Source organism: Myotis yumanensis, unplaced genomic scaffold (genome assembly GCF_028538775.1).
Source record: "Myotis yumanensis isolate MYYU_CA2020_CCGP unplaced genomic scaffold, mMyoYum1.0.hap1 SCAF_1, whole genome shotgun sequence".
Lineage (NCBI taxonomy): Eukaryota > Metazoa > Chordata > Mammalia > Chiroptera > Vespertilionidae > Myotis > Myotis yumanensis.
In genome coordinates this window covers 80,347,775-80,362,574 of record NW_027223752.1, presented here as the reverse complement: position 1 = coordinate 80,362,574, position 14,800 = coordinate 80,347,775, and the positions used below count along the sequence as shown (strand labels likewise).

General features: G+C 44.6%; 1 protein-coding gene across 1 annotated transcript; it reads left to right on the top strand.

Annotated features, from left to right (window-relative positions):
• Positions 1-11,477, top strand: LOC139006568 (THO complex subunit 3-like). Its single transcript, XM_070408960.1, has 4 exons — positions 1-103; positions 1,148-1,455; positions 9,977-11,041; positions 11,364-11,477. Exons 1-4 carry the CDS (start codon positions 1-3, stop codon positions 11,475-11,477), a joined length of 1,590 nt encoding a protein of 529 aa, XP_070265061.1.
• The last annotated feature ends 3,323 nt before the right edge of the window (positions 11,478-14,800 follow it).

The window sequence follows — 14,800 nt, the reverse complement described above, 5'->3', positions numbered from 1 at the left end:
ATGCGAGGAGAAACTGACTACCCTCACTTCCCTCTGCGAGGACCTTATGGACCAGGACCTACAGAATCCCTCTACATTGACGGGAACAGCTTCGTAGAAGAAGGTACGTAGTATGCGGGGGCGGCAGTAGTGACATGAGGAGGAGCCAGGGGAGATCTACAATCTGCCAGGATTAGAAAGAAACTCTGGTGAGTGTCCCGGCACTCACCCTGCCAGACCCACCCAGGGACTGCAGGGATATATCTCCTCACACTGCCCTTACAGGAGTACACGGGAGCCACCTTAAAGAGGACTCCTGTCCTCAGGAGGAAAGGACATTAAAAATGCTCCTGAGATACTAAACCTCCTGGCAGCCATATAGGAGCCAAGGAAGTGGCTAAAAGACAGTAGGGCCCCTAGAAGTTCTCATAGCCCTGCCAACACAAAGGCTCCCAGAGAAGTCTACTCATCTGCCAGAGGACCAGAGGTTAGCTGAGAAACTAAGGGCCCGGGAAGGAGAGGCTGGATGGCTAATTCTGCCAGATGGGAGGCGTATAGTGCCAGAAGCCCTGGGGCGGACCATCACTTCCCAGACCCACCAGAGTTCCCACCTTGGGGGAATGAAGCTATCAGAACTGCTGGGAACAGAATTTTACATCCCAGGGCTCCAGAAAATATCTCGAGTTGGCTAGAAGGTGCCAAGTGTGTGCCCGGGTGAACCAAGGGCCCCCTGTTGTGGCCACACTGGGGCAGCGATTCTGAGGTCAGAACCCCGGAGAACACTGGGAAGTGGACTTCACCTAGATACCAGGAGGACAAGGAGGGTATAAATATTTGCTGGTTTTCATTGATACCTTCTCTGACTGACCTAAGGCATACCCAACCAAGGCAGAGACAGCACAGGTAGTAGTTAGGAAACTCCTCACTGAAATTGTCCCCTGGTCTGGCCTACCACTATACATGGGGTCCCACGATGGCCCGGCGTTTATTGCCAAAGGTATACAATCCATGGTTAAGGCCCTGAGCATTACCTGGAAATTGCATTGTGTTTATAGACCACAGAGTTCTGGACAGGCAGAGAGAATGAATCGGACCTTAAAGGAAACATTAAGTTAAAATTAGAGACTGGCGAAAACTGGGGAAGTCTCCTTCCTTTTGCTCTCCTCAGAGCTAGATGCACCCCGTATGTTTGGCAGGCTGCCACCTCTCCTTCCCCACCTAAGGGAGGAAGATCTTGCCCGGCTGTCTACCCAAAATTTGCTTAAGTCCTTACAGGCTTTGCAGAGCAGCACCATGCCAGCACAACGGGTTGTGAGAGCCTTACAGGAGGAGGACATGCTAAGATCCAGTCCAATGCAGCCTGCCTTCTTTCCAGGTGATCTCATCTGGGTGAAGCGCCACAACCCTGGCAGCCTGAAACCTAGATGGAATGGACCCTACCAGGTGGTGCTGAGCACTCCAACCGCCATCAAAGTCGCAAGAAAGAGACACTGGAAATTGTAACCCCGTCCTCCTCATGCCTCTCCTCTGGTGGACTGACCAATGGGGAAGGGAAAGATGTGGGGACTAAGACTCTATGTCAGTGGCCGAGACCCTGGCCAATTCTTCACCACCCAGTGCCGGACTCTTCCCCGGCGGCTCAACAACTACTCTGCTCTCCTCCTTGTCAGGACCAGTTGTTCTGCTCCTCCTCGGGATACTATTTGGCCCCTACATTTCCAAATGCCTCCTCAATTTCATATCGTAGAGGAGGGTGCTGAGTCAAAGATTTGATTCGGGCATAAGACCAGTAGGGAATGTGCTGGGGGAGAAACTGCGGCATGGAAAAATTACTGATTGTGTTGGGGGCAGGGGCTGTGGCATAGAAAAATTGCTAATTGTCTTAGAAAAACAATGTATTATGATTAAACCCAGCTAGGTGTGACCCCGTTTTCCTCCCATTTGTACCTGTTATTTATTTGTTTATTTATTTATTTATTTATTTAATTTCCCTAAGAATTAGTTGGTGTGAGGCTACAGGTGGAATTATTATGTACTAGTTAGAAAAAACAAAGAGGAGCATCGAAGAATCAATGCAATTCCTGGAAGTGGGTCTGGGGTCAACTTTTACAGAAGACTGGAGGAAGAGGAATTCAAGCTTATTCTTAGGAACAATGTGGATTATTCTCAGAGAATATTTTCTAGTTTCCCTATAAATGTACATAGACTGTTACACAACAGGCATATGATGTTACTATGTGATAAAAAAACCAAAAAACAAAAACCCCTCTTCATAACTTTTTCTCAAGCCAAAGTCCTCATAATTGGCTGTAATGATTTCTTAACATCTTCCTGAAAAGAAGAATAAGCCCTAGCCAGATTGGCTCAGTGAATAGAGTGTCAGCCTGTGGACCAAAGAACTGTTTGATTCAGGTCAAGGGCATGTGCCTAGGTTGCAGGCTTCTCCCTGGCCAGGTGCCAGAAGCTAATTCCAGCATGCAAGAAGTTTCATCAAAAGGTTGATGGAACCTTGAGGCTTCAGCAGGGCTGAAGAATCATATTGCCTCCCAGAATAGCTAAGGGGGTTTCCCCACACCTAAAGATTTGCATAGATGATAGCTTGCTGCCAGACAGCTGAGGGCATTTCAATCTACATGTTATTGCCTCCTGCTGGCCAAACACCTGAACAGCTGAAGGCAGTTTCCCCCAACCTGATTATCTTACTGTATACCAAACCTTAACCTTTGATATGTATATCTGCTTCAGTGCAATTTGTGTAAATATAAAGCTCTGGGAGCCAGAGAGACAAGAGGTCTTGGTTTCTATAACTAAGTCTCTTCTGGCTCCCCAAAATGCCTTCCAAAATTATGTTTCACCTCTGGACTCTTTAATAACTTACCACAGCCCTTCTCCAGATTTATTGAACCCTTCTAGATGCTGGATAAGACACCCGGCAGCCAGGGCCCTGGTTGGGGCTTCTCTCTGTCTTCCATTCTCTCTAAAAATCAATGGGAAAATACCCGGGGTTGAGGATTAAAAAATTAAATTTAAAAAAAAAGAATAAGGAAGAGAAGGGAATTGCTACCATAATCTCTCAAGAGTTTTCAGTCTTGCCCTGACCGGTTTGGCTCAGTGGATAGAGCATCGCCCTGAGGACTGAAGGGTCCCAGGTTAGGTTCTGATCAAGGGCATGTACCTTGGCTGTGGGCACATCCCCAGTGGGGGGTGTGCAGGAGGCAGCTGATCGATGTTTCTCTCTCATTGATGTTTCTAACTCTCTATCTCTGTCCCTTCCTCTCTGTAAAAAATAAATAAAATATATTTTTTTAAAAAGAGGTTTCAGTCTAAACTGTAGAACTCACACTTCCCAGGGGCAGTGTATCACAGACACTCAAATAAACCCATAAAGTAAATATAATGCTTCTTCCTGGAGTATGATTTTATCTCAATGATAGTTATTAAAATAGAATTAAACAAGTATCCTATATAATAAAAGAGAAATATCTAAATTAACCATCCGTCTGCCACATTCACCAGCTAATTAGAGTGAGTATGCAAATTAACCTGACAAAGATGACGGGTAATTTGCATATGCAGGTGTCAAGCGCCCCAGGAGGTGACAGGGTCTGTGGGACCACTGCTGGCCCTGGGAGGCGAGGCTGGCTGCACCAAGCCATGCCTGAGGGCTCCTGGGACCTTCACTGGTGGAGAGCAGAGCGGGAGAGCAGGCAGAGAGTGGGAGGTTTGGAGGACTTGGCAGAGCAGGAAGCAGCTGGACATAGAGCAGAGTGAGAGAAAGGGTGGCTTGGAGGGCGTGGCTCCCTTTATCACCCCAGCTTCCTCATCACAGCTGTGGAAAGTGACAGCAGGGAGGAGGAAGTCCCACCCCTACAGACTCAGCCAGAATCGGCCATTAGTCACACAGATCTCAGTGGCCTGACAGGCAGGACTCTCATTCTCCTGCATCTCAGACGGTGTCAGTAGACAGGTAGGACAATGTCCCAAGATAAACGGTTGATAAAAGGTAGCCCTGTAGCCAAAAAGTGCCTGTGTTATCGACAGAAACTGTCTGCAGAGCAGTGTGCATCTGATCTTGAAAGAATGCAGCACCTGCGACAGAATGCATCTGAAGACCAGCTACTGGAAAAACGTCACTCTGATGCCAAAAAACACCAGTGTTATTGACAGATAATGTCTAAAGACCAATGTGCCTTTGAAGTTGAAAGGAGGTGGTGACGACAGAATAGAGAACAGTCATCAATAAGTACTACCAATACTGGTAGGAACTGCCTTCTCAGCAAAAATGGAGTACATGCGGATTTAATCCTTGAACATAGTTGTGGTGGAATGACTGTTCGATGTGAATTTTGCCTATCACTAAATTTCTCTTATGAAAAACCATCCAATGGGAAATTTACTCGATGTTGTAGCAAAGGAAAAGTCTGTCCAAGTGATACACATTTTCCAGATTACCCGGCATATTTAAAAAGATCAATGACAAACAAAGATTCTGATAGTAAAAATTTCATGGAAAATATTCGTTCCATAAACAGTTCTTTTGCTTTTGCTTCCATGGGTGCAAATATTGCATCACCATCAGGATATGGGCCATACTGTTTTAGAATTCATGGACAAGTTTATCACCCTACTGGAACTTTACATCCTTCAGATGGTGTTTCTCAGAAGTTTGCTCAACTCTATATTTTGGATACAATCAAAGCTCCAAGTAAAAGATTAGCAATACCAGAAAACCAGGGCTGCTCTGAAAGACTCATGATCAACATCAACAACCTCATGCATGAAATAAATAAATTAACAAATCGTACAAGATGCTACATGAGGTAGAAAAGGAAGCCCAATCTAAAGCAGCAGCAAAAGGTATTGCTCCCACAGAAGTGACAATGGCAATTAAATACAATCGTAACAGTCACCCAGGTAGATATAATTCTCCTTGTGTAACCGAGGTTATTGTCATATTCAGAAACGAAGATGGAGAACCTCCTTTTGAAAGGGACTTGCTCATTCATTGTAAACCAGATCCCAATAATCCAAATTCCACTAAAATGAAACAAATCAAAATCCTATTTCTTACATTAGATGCAATTACATATCCTATTCTTTTGCCACATGGTGAAAAAGGCTGGAGAACAGATATTGCATTAAGACTCAGACACAACAGTGTAATCGACAATAATACTAGACAAAATGTAAGGACACGAGTCCACAAATGCAGTATTATGGATTTCATCTCTCTGTGCGGGACACGTTCAATCCTATTTTAAATGCAGGAAAATTAACTCAACAGTTTATAGTGGATTCATATTCAAAAATGGAGTCCAGTCAGATAAATTTCATCAAAGCAAACCAATCTAAGTTGAGAGTTGAAAAATATAGTGGTTTGATGGGTTATCTCAAATCTAGATCTAAAAATGACAATGTGCCAATTGGTAAAATGATAATACTTCCATCATCTTTTGAGGGTAGTCTTAGAAATATGCAGCAGCGATATCAGGATGCTATTGCAATTGTAACGAAGTATAGCAAGCCCAATTTATTCATAACCATGACATGCAACCCCAAATGAACAGATATTGCAAACAATTTACAACACTGGCAAAAAGTTGAAAACAGACCAAACTTGGTAGCCAGAGTTTTTAATATTAAGCTGAATACTCTTTTAAATGATATCTGTAAATTCCATTTATTTTGCAAAATAATAGCTAAAATTCACGTCATTGAATTTCAGAAATGCAGACTGCCTCACACTCACATATTATTGGTATTAGATAGTGAGTCCAAATTACGTCCCTCTAATAAATTCCCTTTCAATGTGCATGAATTTTGTGCATCGGGCCATGCCGGGAGCCGGTCCATCCTTGCTGCTTGACACAGTCGCTGCAGGAAAGAAACATCTGCACAGCATATGTTTCAATGGACCTGGCATATATAGCATACTCTTTTTAATATGTTTGCTCCCTTTAGCGCCATGTGTTTTAACCAAGGTCACCTCTCCGAGAAAGGTTGTTTCCCCAGGTGGGGATCTTTCCCTGAGGTTAGGGAGGGGATACAACCCCTTAATTAAGTGCCAGGCGGGTAGTTAAGCTACATAATCTTTACTCCCTGGAATGGAGATAAGAAACGCCCTAACCTTTGTAATAGAAATTGACAGGATTAAAATCGGCTGGTATAAATACAGATGTAACTAGACAATAAACATCAGAACCTCATCAGCTCCTCATCAGAACCTCATCAGCTCCTCATCAGCTCCTCATCAGCTCCTCATCAGATCCTCATCAGAACCTCCTCAGATCCTAACCAGAACCTAGCCAGAGAACATGGCAAAAGATCCTGGACAGAACCTGGCCACAGAACTTGGCTGGAGAACCTAGACAGAACATGGCAAAAGAACCTGGATAGAACCTGGCTAAAGAACCTGGTGACTGAACCTGGCTGGAGAATCTGGAGAACCCTGGCTGGAGAACCTAGCAAGAGAACATGGCACCAGAACTTGGTTGGAGTTCCTAACCAGAACTTCGCTGGAGATCCTGGAGGGAGAACCTCACTATGCTGATGAACTGAAACCAGTTTCCATGTCATTCATTCTTCGCCAACTCCGTCCACACCTTTGGGGATCCCTGGACCCGCTGGGATTGGACCCCAGCAGGGCCACTAGTAGATTATAACAAGATAGAAAATAAATTTCTTAGAAACTTTTAAAACTTTATGTGTTAAGAAATGTGAAGATTTGAGAACTGAAAACTATTTGGTGTTTGCAGCAGGAAGTTTCTGACAATATCGTTAGTTCTTCGGAGAAAAATGTAAAGAACATTCAGAGCCTTTAAAAACCATAATATCTTCCCCCACATTATATCAAATATATGTGAGTTTTCCCACATCCAATAATAAAAGTGACTTTTCACAAAAATTTGAAACTGATTTTTATAATTTGTTTTTCAAAACGTTTGTGAATGAGCAACTTATTTACTTTATGATTGGCTACGATGTCTTAGCAACCATCACACTTAATGAGAAATTCTTACAATAGGAGAAAAAATTGGACCTTCAATTTATTCTTAAGTGTGATGTAATTCATACAAATCCTAAATTAAAAGAAAAATTTCCACCTTATTGAGAAGACTATAACTTTGCCTTCAGAATTTGAAAAAAATTATCTTGTTAGTTAACCTAATTAGCACCTGTAACACCCAAACAGCTAAATGGCTAATTCAAAAGTCTCAAGTTATATTTCTGTGTATCAATCCTTCTTCTTCTAAAGTGCTAGGCAATTGTGCTTCCAGTAACCTAATTTTTACAATAGCTACAAATTTCTGGAAGTAATTAGGAAGGGGTCTGAGTGGACTTTGATTTTTATTCTAATTTCTGTCCTTCCATCTTATTAAGGGAATCTTAATGGCTAGTTATTATAACAATATGAGAGCTCTATAAAAGTTCTTCAATTCAAAACGTCAACATCTGCTCAATGACAGTAGGATTTTAATAGCCATAAGTCTTTTACAGTTTAACCAAGGAAGCAGAAAGGCTTACACAAAGAAAGTGAAAAAGATGCAGCTCTCATAGGTACACACGTTCACTCTCAGAGAAAGGGCAGACTTTCATTGCACAGAAAGTCAGAAATATGGAGTGTCTGCCACAATATGTGAGATTGCTCCAGCCACACCCTGCTCATTTGTGGCACCAGACAGGTGCTACTGAAATGGAATTTTTTCAGCACTAACATGTAACAAAAGTTTAGATGACAAATACCCTCTTCTTTTGTTTCTTATAAACATCTTAAAATCAGTATTCCTAAAAGGTAGCTTCAGGATGGCAAAACTTTGATCCCTTTATTAGTAAAAGCTGGAATGGCATAAAAACCAAGATAAATACCAAACTGGTGATGGTATCAATGGGTAGCCATATATAACTATCGAGTACTTGCAGGTGGTGCACCTTATGGACTGAATTTTTAATTTTATTTCATTGTAATTAATTTATATTTAAATAGCTGCAGATAGCTAGTGGCTACCATATTGGACAGCACAGATCTGGGTGATCTTTACCCACATTAAATTTAAAACCATCTAAGCTGTAATTTAATAACTGATTAGGCTCAATTTAATAATTTCCCTCTTCATTTACAAATTGGAGAGATGGGAGGTTTCTAACTACCTACTTTTCTAGTATGCTCAGATATTATTTTAGTAGTTATTAAAGCAGTATCAATTTTCTGATTGATATTCCTGTGTTCAATAAAGTAGATAATCTCAGTTACAAGAATGTATATTTTTCCTTTTGTCTCAATAAAGTTATTTACACTGGATTAAAAAATTAAAAATAGCCATTAAATAGTATTTCTTCATTATCTTGAGAGCTTTGAGGGGACAGTTATTCTCTTGGCCTAGTACCTCCAGGCTTGTTGGCACTTGATAGCTGCCAGATTGATATGTCATTTGTTATTTATTTCAGGTACAGAGACATTGAGTGGTTCTTAACCTCCCATCTTATGCAGTGGGAAAATTCTAACCCTAGAGTACTTGCCTGTGTCCAACTTTTGACATTTACTATATGTATTGCTGGGGTCCAGCCCCAGCGGGTCCAGGGGTCCCCAAAGGTGTAGACGGAGTCGGCGAAGAAGGAATGACACGAAGACAGCCTTCAGTTGATCAGCAGCCTAGTCAGGACCTCTAGCCAGGATCTCCAGCCAAAGTTCTGGTCGGAGTTCTGGTCAGGAACTGATGAGGATCTGATGAGGATCTGATGATTATTGTCTTGTTACATCCGTATTTATACCAGCCGATTTTAATCCTGTCAATTTCTATTACAAAGGTTAGGGCGTGTCTTATCTCCATTCCAGGGAGTAAAGATTATGTAGCTTAACTACCCGCCTGGCACTTAATTAAGGGGTTGTATCCCCTCCCTAACCTCAGGGAAAAATCCCCACCTGGGGAAACAACCTTTCTCAGAGAGGTGACCTTGGTTAAAACACATGGCGCTAAGGAGAGCAAACATATTAAGAACAATATGCTATATATGCCAGGTCCCTTGAAACATATGCTGTGCAGATGTTTCCTTCCTGCAGCGACTGTGTCAAGCAGCAAGGCTTCCGGCATGTATGATTTCAGTGAAGCTGCTTGACACGCCCCCCCTCCCCTAACATCTATGCTCTTGTTTGTAAAATGAGACTTACATAGTAGTGGTTCTGCATAACAAATAATTTGTTACATAGAAAATGCCTGGTGCCGGAAGCCGGTTCATCCTTGCTGCTTGACACAGTCGCTGCAGGGAAGAAACATCTGCACAGCATATGTTTCAAAGGACCTGGAGTATATGGCATACTGTTCTGAATATGTTTGCCCCCCCCTCTTAGCGCTATGTGTTTTAAGCAGGACCACCTCCCCGAGAAAGGTTGTTTCCCCAGGTGAGGATTTTTTCCCTGGAGTTAGGGATTAACAGAACTAAGGAAGAGAATAAATCAGTGAAACCCCCTAGTGTCACAGAAATACCATGTACTACTTATGAAAAACTTGGACTAAGACTGTTTGCAATAAATTTGGGACTTGTTGGGCCCACATCCCCAGGGGTCTGCCCACCAGGGAAAGCACCAAAGCCTATGCTCCTGGAGACCTATCGACACAGGGCAGTCCCAGGGAAGGCAAGCAGCAAGGCTGGGAGGACATAACCTTTACTGGGTAGGATAATCTCCTTCAGTCACTTCCTTATAGCTTATCAGTAGAGCAGTGACCTTGGAATAGCCCTTATAATGGAACACAGAGATTAACCTAGACAGGATTAAACTCAACAGAACTAGATTAACATTCGCCCTAACCTTTGGAATAGAATGGATAGGATTAAAATCAACTGGTATAAATACCGATGTAACAGCACAATAGAGACAGAACCTGGCGGAAGAACCTGGCTATGCTGATCAACTGAACACTGTCTCTGTGTCATTCCTTCTTTGCCAACTCTGTCCACACCTTTGGGAACCCCTGGATCTGCTGGGGCTGGCACTTAATAGCTATTACTTGAAAAAGAGTTGTCTTGTAAGCGGCTGTGCGGGAGCTTGGCATGGCAGTACCCACGGCTGCCATGGAGCAGTGGCCCGACACACTACATGCTGGGCATGCAGGGGCTGTTCTGGGGCCACAGCAAGACGCGCGAGTTCCCGGCGCACAGCGCAAAGGTGCACTCAGTGGCCTGGAGCTGCGACGGGCAGCGTCTGGCCTCTGGGTCCTTCGACAAGACTGCTAGCGTCTTCTTGCTGGAGAAGGACCGGTTGGTCAAAGAAAACAATTACTGTGGACATGGCGACAGTGTGGACCAGCTGTGTTGGCATCCAAGTAACCCTGACCTCTTCGTCACAGCATCTGGAGACAAAACCATTCGCATCTGGGATGTGAGGACTACCAAATGCATCACTACTGTGAACACTAAAGGGGAGAACATTAATATCTGTTGGAGTCCCGATGGGCAGACCATAGCTGTAGGCAGCAAGGATGATGTGGTGACCTCTATTGATGCCAAGACACACAGTTCGAAAGCGGAGGAGCAGTTCAAGTTTGAGGTCAATGAAATCTCCTGGAACAATGACAATGACATGTTCTTCCTGACAGATGGCAATGGTTGCATCAACATCCTCAGCTACCCAGAGCTGAAGCATGTGCAGTCCATCAAGGCGCACCCTTCTAACTGCATCTGCATCAAGTTTGACCGCACGGGGAAGTACTTTGCCACAGGAAGTGCAGATGCTTTGGTCAGCCTCTGGGAAGTGGATGAGTTAGTGTGTGTTCGGTGCTTTTCCAGGCTGTGCTGGCCTGTGAGGACCCTCAGTTTCAGCCACGATGGGAAAATGCTGGCTTCAGCATCAGAAGATCACTTTATTGACATTGCTGAAATAGAGACAGGAGACAAGCTATGGCAGGTGAAGTGTGAGTCCCCGACCTTCACTGTGGCTTGGCACCCAAAATGGCCTCTGCTGGCATTTGTCTGTGATGACAAAGATGGCAAATGTGACAGTAGTCGGAAAGCAGGAACTATGAAGCTGTTTGGGCTTCCCAACGATTCCCGATTAGGAGGACCTGGCGTAGGGAGACAGATTAAACTAAAATTAGTTTGGTCTGTCTCTCCAAGTTGGTGTGCAACAACAGTATTTGTACATTGCTATAAGTTATAAAAGTCTTTTTTTCAGGCTGCCCAAAAATTAATTAGTTAAATAAATAAATAAGTAAGTAAGTAAATAAATAAATAAATAAATAAATAAATAAATAGCAAGTGCAAATGGGAGGAAAACGGGGTCACACCTAGCTGGGTTTAATCATAATACATTGTTTTTCTAAGACAATTAGCAATTTTTCTATGCCACGGCCCCTGCCCCCAACACAATCAGTAATTTTTCCATGCCGCAGTTTCTCCCCCAGCACATTCCCTACTGGTCTTATGCCCGAATCAAATCTTTGACTCAGCACCCTCCTCTACGATATGAAATTGAGGAGGCATTTGGAAATGTAGGGGCCAAATAGTATCCCGAGGAGGAGCAGAACAACTGGTCCTGACAAGGAGGAGAGCAGGGTAGTTGTTGAGCCGCCGGGGAAGAGTCCGGCACTGGGTGGTGAAGAATTGGCCAGGGTCTCGGCCACTGACATAGAGTCTTAGTCCCCACATCTTTCCCTTCCCCATTGGTCAGTCCACCAGAGGAGAGGCATGAGGAGGACGGGATTACAATTTCCAGTGTCTCTTTCTTGCGACTTTGATGGCGGTTGGAGTGCTCAGCACCACCTGGTAGGGTCCATTCCATCTAGGTTTCAGGCTGCCAGGGTTGTGGCGCTTCACCCAGATGAGATCACCTGGAAAGAAGGCAGGCTGCATTGGACTGGATCTTAGCATGTCCTCCTCCTGTAAGGCTCTCACAACCCGTTGTGCTGGCATGGTGCTGCTCTGCAAAGCCTGTAAGGACTTAAGCAAATTTTGGGTAGACAGCCGGGCAAGATCTTCCTCCCTTAGGTGGGGAAGGAGAGGTGGCAGCCTGCCAAACATACGGGGTGCATCTAGCTCTGAGGAGAGCAAAAGGAAGGAGACTTCCCCAGTTTTCGCCAGTCTCTAATTTTAACTTAATGTTTCCTTTAAGGTCCGATTCATTCTCTCTGCCTGTCCAGAACTCTGTGGTCTATAAACACAATGCAATTTCCAGGTAATGCTCAGGGCCTTAACCATGGATTGTATACCTTTGGCAATAAACGCCGGGCCATCGTGGGACCCCATGTATAGTGGTAGGCCAGACCAGGGGACAATTTCAGTGAGGAGTTTCCTAACTACTACCTGTGCTGTCTCTGCCTTGGTTGGGTATGCCTTAGGTCAGTCAGAGAAGGTATCAATGAAAACCAGCAAATATTTATACCCTCCTTGTCCTCCTGGTATCTAGGTGAAGTCCACTTCCCAGTGTTCTCCGGGGTTCTGACCTCAGAATCGCTGCCCCAGTGTGGCCACAACAGGGGGCCCTTGGTTCACCCGGGCACACACTTGGCACCTTCTAGCCAACTCGAGATATTTTCTGGAGCCCTGGGATGTAAAATTCTGTTCCCAGCAGTTCAGATAGCTTCATTCCCCCAAGGTGGGAACTCTGGTGGGTCTGGGAAGCGATGGTCCGCCCCAGGGCTTCTGGCACTATACGCCTCCCATCTGGCAGAATTAGCCATCCAGCCTCTCCTTCCTGGGCCCTTAGTTTCTCAGCTAGCCTCTGCTCCTCTGGCAGATGAGTAGACTTCTCTGGGAGCCTTCGTGCTGGCAGGGCTATGAGAACTTCTAGGGGCCCTACTGTCTTTTAGCCACTTCCTTGGCTCCTATATGGCTGCCAGGAGGTTTAGTATCTCAGGAGCATTTTTAATGTCCTTTCCTCCTGAGGTCAGGAGTCCTCTTTAAGGTGGCTCCCGTGTACTCCTGTAAGGGCAGTGTGAGGAGATATATCCCTGCACTCACCAGGGCTTCTTTCTAATCCTGGCAGATTGTAGATCTCCCCTGGCTCCTCCTCATGTCACTACTGCCACCCTCGCATGCCAGGTACCTTCTTATACGAAGCTGCTCCCGTCCATGTAGAGGAATTCTGTAGGGGCTGGTCCATAAGGTCCTCATGGAGGGAAGTAAGGGTAGTCAGTTTCTCCTCACATTCATGCAAAGGGGCCTCTGCCTCCTCGTCAGGGAGGAATGTGGCAGGGTTCAAGGCAGCTGTTTTCAGGAAGCTGAAATGTTCACTCTTTTTTTTCCTTTCCCCATTAGAGGGCTTGAGTGAGTGCTGAGTTCCACAAGAAAGACTACCTTTTGGCCCCTTTAATCTGTCTTTAAATGGTAAGAAGAAATTTACAATGTGTCGATACTTAAATAGATAGTTACAGCTGTCCCTGTAATAGGACTCCCCTTACTTGACTTGTTCTCTCAGAACGGACTAAAGGAGCTTTATTTCCCTATAGGGTCTCACATGTCACAGGACCTCACAAGGTCTGTAATTCCTGTAACAGAGGGCTAGTATTCACCACTTTACTAACCACCTCTATTCTAGACAGGCCTTCCCCAGTTTCCTACAGTTGAGGTTTTGTGCCACCCCTGACATGGGCATGGTCACACAGGCCTACAAGACAGTATACAGGTTGCTAACTGTCAACTGTCTCTCAATAGAGACCAAAACCTGATGGGTACTCTTCTTTGCCCAGTTGGGCACCTGCCCTCTCAGCTGCTAGGCACCCTCTACTTTTGAGGTTCACCCCACATAGTCCCCTTATAGGACAGCTAACACATAGTCATAACAATGGCCCTCAGTGTGGGAAACTGGACACTTGCCAGTTACTCCCAAAGACTATCAAGGACTGTAGACCATCACCAGTCTACAGAAACTGCTGGCAGCTACAGCTACATTCAAACCTGTAAGAGAATCAAAGGTTAATACAACATATTAATACAATAAAATATAATATTGGCACTATGGCTGCTTCAGGCAGCTAAATCTTCTGCTACTAAACATGACATATGGTAGGGGTATACATTTTAGGGAGGTGACTAAAGTCTATTCTTGACCTTCCTATATAAGGCAAAATTGTCCTTGTCTCTCTGGAGCTATGTCCATGAAGATGCAGGCATCATCTAAGTCTATTATACAGTTTTCTGCAGGCTACTGTCAGAGCTGTGCATTGTGGCCAGTTCTTCTTTCTAGCCACAAACACAGTCTGTCCAATTTCCTTAAAATGTATTCTGGCACAGGAGAAAGTTGTTTTGCTGTACACAGGTAGCTTAACACCTATACAACTGGGCTTGGACCTCTGCCTAGCAAATGGCAGTCTATAAGTTCAATATGCAGCCTCCAGTCCTCCTAACCCAATGAGGTTTCAGCAAGTCTCTGAGTCAGACTCCTCCTCTCTTGGAGAATTTCAAAGTCATGATGGCTCCCAGGTCCAGGGAGAGCGCCCTTTTCTTTGCCCTTTTGTTAACCCTGTTTATTAGTTACAGGGCCCTGCTTTCCTTGTCTTTCCACCAGTCCCCTTTATGGCAGAGCAGCTACCAGGCCTCTTCAAAGGGAGTGCACTGGAAAGGAATATCAGCCCCTTCTCGTCCAGCAGCAACAGGTACTAAACCCTTTTGGCACATTTGCAAACAGGGACCTTATACTAGCTCTATCTGCATCTTTTGTAGATCTCAGGCTTGCTGCTCTATTCCTGGGGCTGTAGGAAGGTTAGTACCAGTCACTGGCTTCTGGCTTAACTGCTGTAGCCTGCAAGCCAAAGGCCCAAGTCTTGTATTGCTTGTTGTAAAACACTCATTGCTCACTGGGCACCAGTGGGGCAGCTCTAGTAGCAGGTAA